This window comes from Mirounga angustirostris, unplaced genomic scaffold (assembly GCF_029215605.1).
Source record: "Mirounga angustirostris isolate CCGP_5_RB_7025 unplaced genomic scaffold, mMirAng1.0.hap1 SCAF_4, whole genome shotgun sequence".
Lineage (NCBI taxonomy): Eukaryota > Metazoa > Chordata > Mammalia > Carnivora > Phocidae > Mirounga > Mirounga angustirostris.
The window spans coordinates 180801943-180815338 of NW_026991712.1; the positions used below are offsets into that span (position 1 = coordinate 180801943).

The 13396-nt window shown below is 54.3% G+C and overlaps 1 protein-coding gene across 8 annotated transcripts in view; it reads left to right on the forward strand.

Annotated features, from left to right (window-relative positions):
- Positions 1–2086: 2086 nt before the first annotated feature.
- Positions 2087–13396, forward strand: part of DHRS3 (dehydrogenase/reductase 3) — a 38181-nt gene continuing 26871 nt past the window's right edge. For 2 of the 8 annotated variants that reach the window (XM_045898664.2, XM_045898668.2), the window contains exons 1-2: positions 3612–4568; positions 4735–4884. In XM_045898664.2, the coding sequence (XP_045754620.1) occupies positions 4735–4884 (150 nt within the window). In that variant the 5' untranslated portion in view covers positions 3612–4568. Of the gene's footprint in view, positions 2378–2934; positions 3091–3611; positions 4885–13396 lie in introns of those variants that run through there. The other 6 variants (XM_045898663.3, XM_045898666.2, XM_064589906.1 and 3 more) reach the window with 5 other exon arrangements.

Genomic DNA, 13396 nt, shown 5'->3' on the forward strand with positions numbered 1-13396 from the left:
TGTACGTACCTCTGCTCCTCCAGCTTCTGTTTTCTTCCCTGTTAGGTATCTGTAGAGCTGCTGAGAGCCACCAACCCACAACAGCCCAGGAGTGAGGACTCAGTGCCCTGATAGACCCTAAGGGCAAAGGAAGGAAGGGCTTGCCCAGGAGTGTAAAAGCAAGGGAAACTTCCTGCAGGGCCCGGAAGTAGCAAGGGGCTGCGGACATTGGGTGCCCAACAATCTCCTGCCTGGCCTGCATGCACGCTCATGGGCCCCCACCCTAGGATGCTGGTTCTAGTAGTCTAGGCTGGCAGCCCAGGAATCTGCATTTTGACAAGCGCCCAGGTGATCCTACACGCTGTGAGAGACATCCATGGATAAAGGAGACAGAACATGGCATTCGACCAGGGGTTCAAATCCTATCTCCATCTCTTAGCTGTGTGATCTTGGGTGACTTTCTTGACTTCTCTGAGCCTTATAAATAAAAGGCAAGGCTTGATGCCCATTTATCTTTCCAGCTCTCTGCTGAGATGGTGATAAGCAACAAGCCATGAACATTCGAGTGCTTGGCACCGGGGCTGCGATAGTAAGTAAAGAATAGGGGACCCAGTGGGGGAGGGGGAGGGACACATTTACAGGCTGGTGGCCTATCCAAGGCCAGCAAGTTTCCCTGCTAGTTGCAGGGGAGGCTCTCCTGGGGGCCCACCTCTAACCCTGATGCCTGGCTGGCTCTGGGCTGGAAGGCAGCTCGGCTCTGGGCTGGAAGGCAGCTCTAGAACTGCCCAGCTGGGTCCTTGCACCTCCTGTGCCCGCCCTGCACCAGGAGAGCTGAGTCATGGAAAAAGTTAGTTCTCCAGGCTACAGCTCACCCCCCCCACTCCATCAAACCCACAAAGGCTCCTTTCACTGGTTTTGGTTGGGGGGGGGTGGCTGGCTGTGGGGCCCTCTCCCTGGGCTGGGATGTGAAATTTCAAACTTCGCCCTGGAGTTAAATTCCCCACCCCTTGCCCCCAAGGAAACTAAGGGAGGAGGGATACCAAGAGCAAAGGACAAGGGATGGGAGAGGCGGGAGGGCGGGGGGGGGGGGGGGGGGGGGGGAATCCTGTCTCGTGCAGTTCTCACTAAAGCCAAGCCACAGGGACCCTCTGGACACCCCCCAGCCCAGTGCCCCCTCAACCTCATCTTCCTGGGGACCAGGTTGGGGGGGCACAGAGGAGGTGACAGAGAGCACCCCTCTGGGCAGCTGATAATGGAAGAAGCCTGAGGCCCAGAGAGATGGCAGGCCCACAAAACCCACATCCTGAAGGTAGGACAAGTAGGAAAAGGGGTCTGCTGCTCAGCCAGAAGCCAATCCCCACCCCCTTTTAGGACTGCCTGACTTTGTTCCTTTTTATTCTGCTTTCCCCCCAAAGCTGATGGCTGGGAGAGGGAAGGGGCCCCTCCCTTGTGGCCTTCCGTGAGTCACCTGGATATGCTGTGCCTATTTCCTCCTGCATTAAACGGCTGGGATGGCACCCATCTCTGCAGGCAGTCTCATTTCTGAAATCAGAATATGTGTAAAGGGCCCAATACCCTGGAGGTTAATGTGGGTCCTCAACCTCCTGTCTGCCTCCTGCCCGCCCTCCATCCTAAAGACACATGCAGGGGAAACATAAGCAGGACCCAGTGGTCCCCCAGCCAGTCTGGCGTCAGAATGGGGCAGGTAGATTGGGGACCAGGGGGCACGGGTGAACATTCCATGGTGTTTATGAGCGGCTTAACGTCTCTGTGCTGGTTTTCTCCTCAGTCAAGCAGCAGGCACATGCGGAGGTGGGGCTATGATCTTCACAGGCCCTTTTAGGCTTGGAGTGTTGCCCTGATGTAGGAGAAAAGTCTGGAAGCAAAAGGAGAGCTGGTGAGTGAGCTGGAACAGGGGAGGCCACCGCTGGGGCAGCTCGGAGGCGCAATGTCGCAGGTAGGCCACTAGGCGGCCCCGAGGATAACAGATGACAGATGACAACAGGCTGAGTGCTGGCTTCCAGCTCCAGATTTCCCCAGCGTCTCATTAGCAGGCCCGCTGACACCAGGCGTGACTGGGTAGAATCGGCCTGTCTCTCTCGGGTTGGGATTTCTTTTCCATTTTTAGAGACCTCCAAGGTGGGAGGGTGCAGGCACTCTGACGGAGTCCTGCCTTTCGCCATGGCCTGGGAGTCAGATGAAGACAAGGCCTACCCTTGGGTCACACTTTGAAAGGGTTGCATGGAGACGGGAGGGAGTCTCATCCCCACTCTCTCCTCCCCTTGCGCCTGAGTGGGGTGGTGTTGGGGGAGAAATCAGGTCCGTATTCGAATCCCTCCTTCCTGTAGTTTCTGGCTGGGTAACCAGGAAAATGGAGATACTACAACCGGATTGCAAGGTCAGTGGGAGGATTAAATGTCAGAATATAAGCCCTCCGTGTAGAAGCTCTCTTCCAACCCCACTCTTGCAGTGGCTCTCCAGATGATGAGTTTCCCAATTCAACTGGAAGGAAGATCCTCACCTGCAGAACTTCTTCCCCTAACTAGAGAGCCTTTGGCGGGAAGGTCATCCCCAGCTACTGCCCGCCCCCCCCCCCCTCCCCAAATCAGCTTTTCTGAAAGCTACTCTCTCACCGGGATCCTCAGCAGAACTCCCAGGTGGAGCACTGAACAACCTGATTCCAGTGCACCCAGCCCTGCTGAATCAGAACGTCCGGGGGTGAGGCCCGGCTTCCTCGCCCCAACAAGCCTGGCTGGAGAGCTCCTGCCCCAGATTACAGAGTAGATCCCTGGCTCATCCTCTCACCTCCTGGCCTGGGACAGTCAGGGTCAGTGGGAGGCAAGTCCCATCAGCACTTCTAACTGGGGCTGCTTTTGTGTGACTCACTTCCCATACTTCCTGCAACAGACATCTCTAAATAGCAGGGTCCCACCCTGAGGCACAGGAGACACTCTCCCCAGGGAGAGGGCAGGAGGTGAGAAGGTGGATGCAGGCTAGGGCAGCCCAAGGAGACCCAAAGACAGAAGTCGCTGCCTGCAGGAAGGAGGGGGATCCCGCCCAGGGCATCTTGTTTACAGGCTTTTGTTATTAAAGAAATTGCTGTCAGTCAAGGTAATTCTACCCCAGATGAGCAATAAATATGCTCCCAGCTAATCTTATGGGGATTTTATTGGCACCTTGGGGGCAGAGGTTCCTTCACCCGGCTCACCCCCCTCCTCTCAAAGCAAAATCCTGCTTCCCAGCTGCCCCCCACCCCCACCCCAGCAACAAGAAGGACCCGGGCAGACTAAGAAAGTGCACTCTTAAGTGAAGACAGAAGGCGTCTGGGCAAAGGGCGGGAGTGGTTTCCTGGTCCTACCTGGAGGCAGGGGGTGACCAAATAGCCTGAAATAACCCCGGGTCGACCTGGTTGGATCAAAGCGTGCGCGAGCTCCCCCGGGCCTGCCCCGCGCGCAGGACCCGGCACCTGGCCGGCGGGCGCCCCAGCTCGGGGAGACCGCGGCCCGGGCCAGGAGGACTGTCTCGGGGAGGGAGCCGGTTCGCGGGAGTCGGTTCCAGAGTGTTCGAGTTACTGCTGCGAGCCCTCAGGGACACCGCGGGCAAGTCCCGGCTTGCAGAGAGGGGAGCCAGCCGGGGAGAGCGCGAGTCGGAGCGAGCCCGTGTGCGCGCCCGCGCGCGCGCCCCGCACTGCGCAGGGGGAGGGGAGGCCGCGGCAGCCACTCAGAGGAACGGTAGTGAAGCCTCGGAACAACTTTAACTGTCAATCAGACTTAATGGGGTATTAAAAAAAATGGGGAGGGGGGAGGAAAGGGCAGCCCTCTCGCTCCGCGCCGCTGCTGCCCGGGGAGCGAATGAATAAGGCGGCGCTGACGAGGGCGTCCGATCCACACGCGCTCCGCACCCGGGCCCTCTCCAAGTTGGAAAGGACAAAAAGAAGGCAATAAATGCTAACAAGGGAGAGGAAGGGAGCCGGATCGAGCGGCAACTCCCGGCCTCTGCTGGGAGAGGGAGGGCGAGAGCCGGAGAGAGCGAGCGCGCGCGAGGGCGAGCCATGCACGTAAAGAAACTGACACCCGGACCCCCCACTTCTCCTGCACGTTGCTGGCAATCAGATCGCGTTTAAGCAATTTCCTGAGCCCAAGAATAGCAATGAGTCGGGAGACTTTCGCGGGCTGAAATTGGGAGCTCCAAGCACTCTCCCCCCACCACTTTTTTTTTTTTTTCCTGGAGAAGGGGTGGGGGGGCGCTACAATTTGGAAACGGCATTTTTTTTTTTTTTTAATCTTGCACTTTGAAACCGCGGGACTGTAGCAGGGTGCGCGCGTGTGGTTGGTGCCTTTTTTTTCCCCCTGCCTAAACTCCTCTGTCAGCCTGTAAACATTACCTGAGAATTCCCCAGCCGAAACGGCTGCTGGGGCAAGAAACTTCTTGTTAGAACTTTCCACCTCCGGCTTCCCCTCCAGCCCTCTTACTGTCCCAAGCTTCTCAGACGCTTTTTCTCCTCCCGAGGAGGGTTTATCTTTTTTTTTTTTTTTTTTTCCTCACCCGGTGTTTTGCATTTGGGAAGAGGTGATTTCAAGAGTGGCCAGGTGGGACGCCTCCCCCCTTAATTCGGTTTATTTATTATTGTTTGGGGTGTTTTCTTTTTTAATTCCTGTTTTGCTCGGTCCGGGGAGTTTCGCCCCCCTGCCCGGCTCCGCGGCGCGGAGGATGGTGTGGAAACGGCTGGGCGCGTTGGTGGTGTTCCCTCTGCAGATGATCTATCTGGTGGCCAAAGCAGCCGTCGGACTGGTGCTGCCCGCCAAGCTGCGGGACCTGTCGCGGGAGAACGTCCTCATCACGGGAGGCGGGAGAGGCATCGGGCGCCAGCTCGCTCGCGAGTTCGCAGAACGCGGCGCCAGAAAGGTACCGGGCACTGCGACTCCAGGGGGTGGGGGCTGAAGGTAAGGGGGACGCCCACCTGCTGCCGCAGCCGGAACCCGCGCCCGGGAGAGTCGCCGGCCATCCTACTTCTCGGCGCCACCCGCGAGGGCTGAGCTAGTCAGTTTCACCTTGTAAATTTCCCGGGCTCCAAGCTGTCTTTTTTGGCAGGTCCGGAGCTGGTCTGGTCTTTTGGGGTCGGTGGCTGTCTGGCCGTTCACCCCCACCCCGAAACCGAGGGGACCCACCCATTTCCCACATTCCTCCCTCCCAAAGGAAGGTGTTGTGTTTTTCCCCCTTTGCCTTTCCCCCATTGCCACCACCCTGGTGAGTGCAGGGTGTGTGCGCTCCTGGGTAGAGCTGGGAGCCGCCTGCTAGCTGGCTTCGTATTTTCCTTGGCAACCCGCTTCCCAGCCCCAACCTGGGCGGCTGCAGTTCTGGAGGCACGAAGAGAGGGGATACTCGGTTTGGGTTTGAGAGCGGGGAGCGGTCTTGGATGTCTAGCCCACGGGACAAGCTCTCCCACGCCCAGGTGTTTGGAAATCTAGAAAGAGGGTGACAGGGGTAACCAGCAGCTGATAAAGAGCCCTTGTTCTCACCTTCAGCCCTGCCCCCTCCCCCCAGATACAGCCCCAGAGGGGATCCCTCCCCATTAAATGAGGAGGTGGCACTGTGGGGAGGGCCCTCCTTCCCCAGGGCTGCCTTTAGCTTTTTGGTGGTTACAGCATCTCTTCCTCTGGTTTTCCCAGACCTGGTGCCTGAGAGTGGGGAGGGTGAGCCGGCTGTCACCCAACTCTGACCCAAGCCAGGCTGACTCACCCGGTGACTAGAGCAAAGGAGAGAAAGATTGGAGGCTGGCAGGCTGGCCCTGTGAGGAGGAAGAGCAAAAACAGGGAATTAGTTTGAAACTTGTTGGGGGGTGGGGGGGTGAAAGGGCCAGCAAAGCCAGCTGATCTGACATGGAGCCACATACCTAGGGGATTAAGTAAATACGAACTGTAGGATAGCAAACCTGCCTGTAATTCCAGGTTGCTTTTGTTTTGTTAAATACTGCCCTGAGATTTACAATTCCTCCGGGGTGGCTCAGACTGGGACTGAACTTTGGAGCCTGAACTATCAACCAAAGCCGATGGCAGATTAACTCTTCCCCTGCCGGGCCAGTGTGGGGGAGGGGAGGACCCTGGTGGCCTTGCTAGCTGGAGTCTGCTTGTCCCTGGGTCCTGCTTCTCCTTGGGTGGTTTGGACAGCTGCTTGACCTTGCAGTTGGAAGGGTAGTTCGGAAGTGTTTTTAACCCTTGGACACACTGAAAAAGGAGAAGTAAGAGTTGTTCTCAGCAGTTTCATTTCCTTGGGGTGATGCCCCATTGGAGGGTTCCCAAAACCCTTTGTGGAGGGGGATCAGGAGGTGTCCTTGTAGGGGTATGTGAGGTTTGGGACAGTCGCGTGTGATTGTCATTCCTTAGCTGTCTGCATCCCGCAGAAACTTTCTTCCGACTCTTCCAGCTGGCCCAAGTCCTGGTCTCTTTTACTGCTTTTGTAACTGGCTGCAGTAGGTTTACGAAGAACTCTTTTAGTCAATCTGGAAAAACTTGACTGACTATAAACAATCCTAAATTAAAGAAGTATATGGCATTGGCGGCGGCGAGGGCTGGGGGGCGGGGGGGTGGCGGTTAGTGAAATAGTGCTGAGTGGCACCCTGCAATTTCATGCACTGGGAGCTGTGTCCCACCTGACTTGGAATGGACATTCTCTTCCAGGGAATAAACTCAGGACCAATGAGAAATATGTCTTAAATTGATATCGGGTCACCAGAAATGGGATCCATGGGGGCCTGTGAAACTTCCAGTGCCATTCATGCTGGGTTTAGTCATCAGCCCTCAGGATGAACCAGAGTGCTCCCTCTAACTCGTAACTGTCTGACCAATTACTAAAGCTACTTTTATGAGCCCTCCACTTGCTGCCATGGTGGGGAATCTGGAATCTGCCTGAGTCCGTCTGGGGCCCTGGGACAATCCCAAGCCAGGAGTGTTTGGGGGCCCATTGGGCTTGGGGACAGAGGGCCCTTCGTTGTGGAGTGGGGAGTTGGAGGCCGCATCTGAGAGCCCTTCCAAACTGGATTTGGGTGGGATTGGATCTGGAGGGTGAAGGCCCCCAAAAGAGAAAGAAGGAAGGAAGACCAGAGCCTCTGCCAACAGATGGCGTATCCAGAAGAGAAGTCCCGCTTACCTTTGGGAAAGAGTGACAACCCAGTTTCCCATAATGACCTTGGGCAATATTTGTGGGTGGGAGTGTGCCTTAGGCTGCAAAGGTGACCCAAAGGAGGGTTTTTCTTAAAGGGACACAAAGGCTCCGGGAGTTGGAAAGTGCCTCACCTGGAGACATCTGTCCTTACCCACAACATACGGAGGTTAACCGAGGCAGGGCCAGCCATGGTTAGGGTCTCCAAGGGGAAGGTTGCTGCTGGGTTATTCCCACTACACTCTTTTTTTTTAATTTTCTGTGCTCCCCTGGAATTCCTCCCACAAAAGCTTTCACAGAGCTTGGGCTCATCCCTCTTCCCCTCAAGGCTCCTGGCTAGCTAGTCAGCTAGCACAGCCTCCAAAGCCTTTGACTTTGACCGGGTTTTAGCAGGGGCCCCTGGGAGGAGGAGAAGTGGACTATGGTATTCGAAGTGGCTTTTACAGCTTTTGCTCCAGTATGAGGCAAGTGGCTAGACTAAAGTCCTGGGCTGCAATTGCAGGCCCGTGGAAGCAGGGGCAACAGATGAGGGCCGAGTCCAAACATGAAGGAAGGGTGCAGCCGGGACTGAGGGACCCCTTCATTTCCGGGAGGCAGTATGAGAGCTGGCTGAGAGTTGCATCTGCTTGGCTGTTACTGAGTTTACAGTATGTGGGTCGAGAGCCTTGTTCCTAAAGCAGCTAGCCAGGAACTAGCCCTTTATGTAGATTTGTGAATCCTATTCTCCTGCCCCATCCGTTCAGCAAGTCCCACCTCCTTCCCATTCCTGACGCTGGGGCAGGCCCAGGTCCATCGATGATGCCACGATGACCGGCTGGTTCACTGAACCTGCTTGAGGTGTCTGTCAGGTGTTTGGCACAGCTCTAGGCGTGAAGGGGGTGGGGGGCTGAGTGGGTACAACAAAGACGAATAAAGACCCAGAGACATGGCTGGGTGCTCAGAGTCAACAAATTAGAGTATGTATTTGTTTCTTCTGGCCGTGTAACAAATTACCACTAACTTGATGACTTACAACAGGAATTTGCTCTCTGAGTTACAGAAGCCAGAAGTCTGAAATCCAGGTGTTATCAGGGCCCTGCTTCCTATAAGGACTCGATGGGAGACTCCTTCCTTGCTTCTTCCAGCTCTGTGGCTCCTGGTGTTCCTTGGCTTGTGGTGGAACCTCTCCAGTCTCTGCCTCCTCATGGGGCCTTAACCTCTGTCTCTGTCCAACTCTATGTCCTGTCCTCTCCTTATAAGGATACCAGTCAATGGGTAATGAAGCCTCAACCAGTAATGAGGCTTAACTAATTACAACTCCAAAACCCTATTTCCAAATGAGGTCACATTCAGAGGTTCTAAATGGGCTTGAAGTGCTCATTGGTGGTGGTGGGGAGGGGGGACACTACGTAGTGGGAGCCCAGTAGAGCTGTTAATCCATAACAAAGGCTCACAGAAGGCTTCATGAAGGAGGTGGCATTTGAGTCAAGAGTTCCAAGTAGAAGGGATGTGAAAAGATCACTCCAGGTGCAGGAAACCACCTGATCAAAGACTATGTACCCCACTGGAATTGGGGAAGGGAGGCGGAAGGCAAAGAAGGACAGTATTGTACTGTGGGATAGGGAGCTGGGGAGGTAAGCAGGAAGTTGGTATCTCGGACCCTGAGTCAGGCCAGTACAGATGAGAACAGGAAAAAGGAGGAAGAGAGGAGAGGGGTCCAGACAGGGATTCTTGTGGGACCCAGAGCCACCAGGACGAAACAGCTTATTAAACAATGATGTGTGAAGGTCACAAAAAAGGGGGTGCTATGGGAGACAGCAACGGCCCATTTCCCCCGCCCTCACCCCGAATGCAGACTTGGCTGGAAGTTCCTGGGAAAAGGACCAGGCTCCTGTTTGATGCGGCTTGGAGCGAGAAGGTAGACCACCTGTCCTACCTGTGGCATCTAGGGAAAGTCTTTCAGCTTGGAGCATCAGGTCCTTGGGTTTCAAACAATGGGCCTTGCACTTTGGGCCGTGTGATGAATGGGCAAACACCTCCCTCCCACTGCCCCACCCACTTCCCGTGGGGGGCCAGGCGCAGAACTGTGGAGCTATCCCAGCTGTGGCCTGGCGTCCCTGGGCTGGGAGGCAGAGCCTGGGTTCTAGACCCAGCTCTGCTACAACCCTAGGAAAGTAACTACCTTCTCTGGGCAGCCTCGGAGAAGCACACCTATAAAATGAGAGAGGACACAATGACCCCTAAGATCCTGGCATGACTTAAAGGTGTCATATCATGGGTCAGCCATCCCAGGAAAGCAACACATTGCCAAGCTGCCCGAGCTGGGAGGAAGAGACCTCTTCAGAACACATTTGTCCTCTTCCCTGCTGATCTCAGCCTTTCTTGCTAGTCCTCAGATCCCATTGACCGAAAAAGCAGCAGCTTGGTGTTGGGAAACATGCCTGCAGTGGGTAGGAGGCTCACTCCCACTGCTCAACTATCTCAGCAGCCTCCAGCGAGCTGTCAGCCATGGGTTTATTTCAACTCTTATGGAAGATATTAATATTGTCAACCCATAGCTTTCAGGAGATCAAGGGGCCCAAATTCCCCAACTAGCGTATCAAGGAGAACTTCCAGCTTTTATCCTAAAGTCACCCAATTGTCTTTTAGGGCTTTAGAGCATGCTCACTAGATCTGGTGATACTGAGCTGAGTTGACAAGTTCATGTTTGGTCTACAGCCCAAACGCGAATCTTCGCTTACACTCCAGGCTCTCCTGAGCTTCAAGCTTCTCAGAGCCTCTGGCTCTGATCCCTGCCCAGAGCCCTCTGATCTCTCTATCCTTATGGTTACTTTCCCTGCTCCATTTCCAGCTTGTTATTTGTCAAGGTCATCACTGAGCAATCTCAGCCAGATTTAGGAGAAGGTAGCCCTTGGCCGTCTTTTTCTACCTGGGAAAGCTCTCTGGTTGTCCCGGTCACTGCAACTTGTCCTGGAAGGACCTCGTCCCAACCTGCCACCACCATCAGAATCCCACAGGGTTCTGGGCATTGGCACAGGAACGATTCCAGACCCAACATATTCTCCTTTATCCTTGTGCAAAAGCACGACCACACCTAGAATATTAGGTGCCTGGTTGTTGCCTTCAAAAGACACAATCTAAAAATACATCAAGTATATAACATATTTGAAAGGAAACATTTGAAACCTATTATTCAGATGAACCATGAAGGTCCGGAAATATTAAAGCCCCGTGAAAAGGACAGAGTGGAATCTGTTTAGACACTAGCATTCTCAGATGGACACGTGTCCACGGCGGGACCAGTGCGGGAGGGATTTGAGCTCCAAAAATCCGAGGGCTCTGGATTCGCAAAAAGAGAGCGCCAAATACCAGAACGGGTTCGCCTATGAGTGGTGGGTGGGGACTCATTCATTCATTCATCCATTCACTCGTTCATTCACTCAACAAACGGCACTGGGGACACAGTAATGAGCAGACAAAAATCCCTAGCCATGTAAACAGCGGACAGTTTAGGGAGGAGGACAGACCGATAATAAACAAGAGACATAAAGTGGAGAGCACATTAGGTCGTATTAAGTGCTACTGGGAAACCCAAGGAGGCAAAGCAGACCAAGAGAACCTAGTGGGAAAGGCGGGAGTAGCAGCATTCCAGGCAGGCCAGGGGTGGGGGTGGTGCAGGGCAGGGGGTGGGGAGCAGGCGGGGCAGGTGGGAATCAATCTCACGAACTGGCTTTGGCTTTGAACTGAGTGAAGCTGGGGGCAGCTGGAGGGCTTTGAGCAGAGAAGTCCGCCAGGTCCTGATCTGTTCTTGCCGATGCCTCCGGCCAGGAATGCTAAGCAGCTTGAGGGGGATCTGGCTCTGGGTAATTGTGACTCGGTCAGATGGGTCCATCGGGTCCATCGATTCAGCGAGCTAGGCCTTGGAGCTCCTGCAGGCAAGCACATAAACGAGGTTCCCTCCCAGTGGCACTTAACGGTCTGTGACAACTGTTTCTAGGTTGCCAGCCCCTGATGCTTTGGAAAGATGAACCAACTCCAGCAAGATGACTTTAATGGTAATAAAGATTAACTCCCCCCACCCCCACCCCCCAAAAATAAAATAAAAGCAAATGTATTGGTGCCCAGAGTGAAGGAGACACTTTTCTCTTCCACTTGGTCGAAGGACTTCTGGAGCACTGTGGTCAGTATTGGTCAACACTTTGAGAGAGTCCTTGAGCCTCTGGAGGGTGTCCAGGAAGCGGGCTCAGGATGACAAGGACTAGAAGCCATGGCTTAGGTTGGATGGCAAATCCATGGGTGTTTAGTTGACGACTTCAGCGACCTGGTCCAGGTGGGATGGCGGGCCGCACCAGGCAGTGGGGAGAGCTCGGGGATGGGGACTGGGCTCCCGCCCCAGGAATGCCTGCCTGCCCTCTGGAGCCTTCTGCAACCCAGCGGGCTGCTCTTTAAGTGAGTATGCCGTGGATTCCTGCAACAGGGAGGTTAGGTTCTGGGTGACCACCTGGGTCCCTTCCACCCTTTAGGGTCCATGCATCCTTGTTAGCAGGGTAACCTCAGTGAGGACAGTGACCCAGGCAGGGGCCAGAGGAGAAGATACCAGCATCCATCAACCAAGGCCCAAAAGAGGACAGCCCTTCTCCACATGACTTCCCCAATGGCCTTCAGAGGTTCTCTCATTCCTTCCAAAACCTGGGGTTTTTCAGGGTGTTGGAGAGAGGACGGGAGGGTGCAGGGCAGGCCCCCGTTCACATCCTTCACACTGACCTTGAGTCATAACTCAGACCCTGCGACACCCTAACTGGATGCTGAGGGCCTCCTTGGGCTCCTGGTGGTCCCAGTGACTGCCATCTGCAGCTAGGTGACTGTTGTACTAAGGTGACAGATACTGTCCCCCCACATGACTGTGATAGTCTCCATGACAGTTCAGTGCTTTTTCACAACCACTGTCTTGCCTGTGCCCGGAGTCAGGTGTGATCAGCCACCCATTTGTCAGATTCGGGTTAAGTGAGTAGCCCCGGATGCTTGGCCAAAGGCAGGCTTTGAATTATTCCTAGCTTAGAAACGAGGCCCTTTGCCGTGAGCACTGATCATCTCAGCCTGGCCCCGCCTGCCCCAGTCAGGGTTACAGAGGGGTGGAGAGACAACGTGTTCAATAACAGGGACCAGTACACAGAGGGTTCTGAACAGAGGATTGATAAGCTGTACCGGAGTCAACAGGATGGGCTGGGGATGGAGTGAGTTCATGTCCCCTTTACAAAAGTAGTTGTTAAGCACCGAGTAACAGTATTTGCATACAATGAATGGGATGCTTGCCAAAGGGTTAAGGTAGTCAGTGGTTATCAGGGTTTGCTTTCAACAACCAACTGATAAGCAGGAAAACAACACAGTTGTACTTCATTTGGATAACCAGGGTAACACCTCAAATATGCAAGGAGCTAGATTTGCAGGAAGAGTGAATGCTAGCAACTTCCAGTTAATCCTGAGGCTACCCAGCTGGATCTCCCAAGTGACCCAGAGCTTTGATAGTACAGAGAAGGGAGCAATCACTGTATTAGGGGAAATCTTAGAAGACTTCTTGAAGGAAGTGGCAACTGAGGGAGTTGTAGTAAGTCTTAATTTTTTGCTGTTTGTAGAACGCTTTGAGGACCTGAAGAAAGTATAAACCCCGTCCTAAGAATACGTGATACACATTTTTTAAACTTCTATGGGGTCCTTGGATGCCCCTGATGCCTATCCCAGCCACGGGTTAGGAAGTTTGGTGCTAGATCTAATCACAATCCATCTAAGTCCCTCAGGCTTGGATTCCTGTGGAGGACTAGAGCTCATATAGCAGAGGCAGGGGCCCCTCTGGGGTCCTGTGACCCAGAAGCCAGAGCCAAGCCCAGGTGGACAACACGGCTTTGTGGCCTGGTGGTGCTTAATGCCAACAAGAGTCACCCGAAACGGGCCACCCGGCCCAAGCCTTTCTGACTCGATTGACCATCCCCTGCTTTGGGGAACGCAATGTTGAATTCCCTTTTCAGTGGCCTTTCAGGGAAGCGGCTAGAAAAGCATTCTGATCGTGAATGATATGATCACTTTGTCCACATCTGAAACATACTCCTGGGGAGTTGTTTACGGGTCATGGTCTCCTATCTGTATGCCTCATTCTACAGGCCTTTGGCCCATCTTGGCCCCAGCAGCCCCCAAGGCAGACCCCAATACCATTTGAGGTTCTAGGACCCAGTTTTCAGACTGGGTTCTAGAGCATCCGAGGGGTTCCAAGAAGGTGGAACCACAT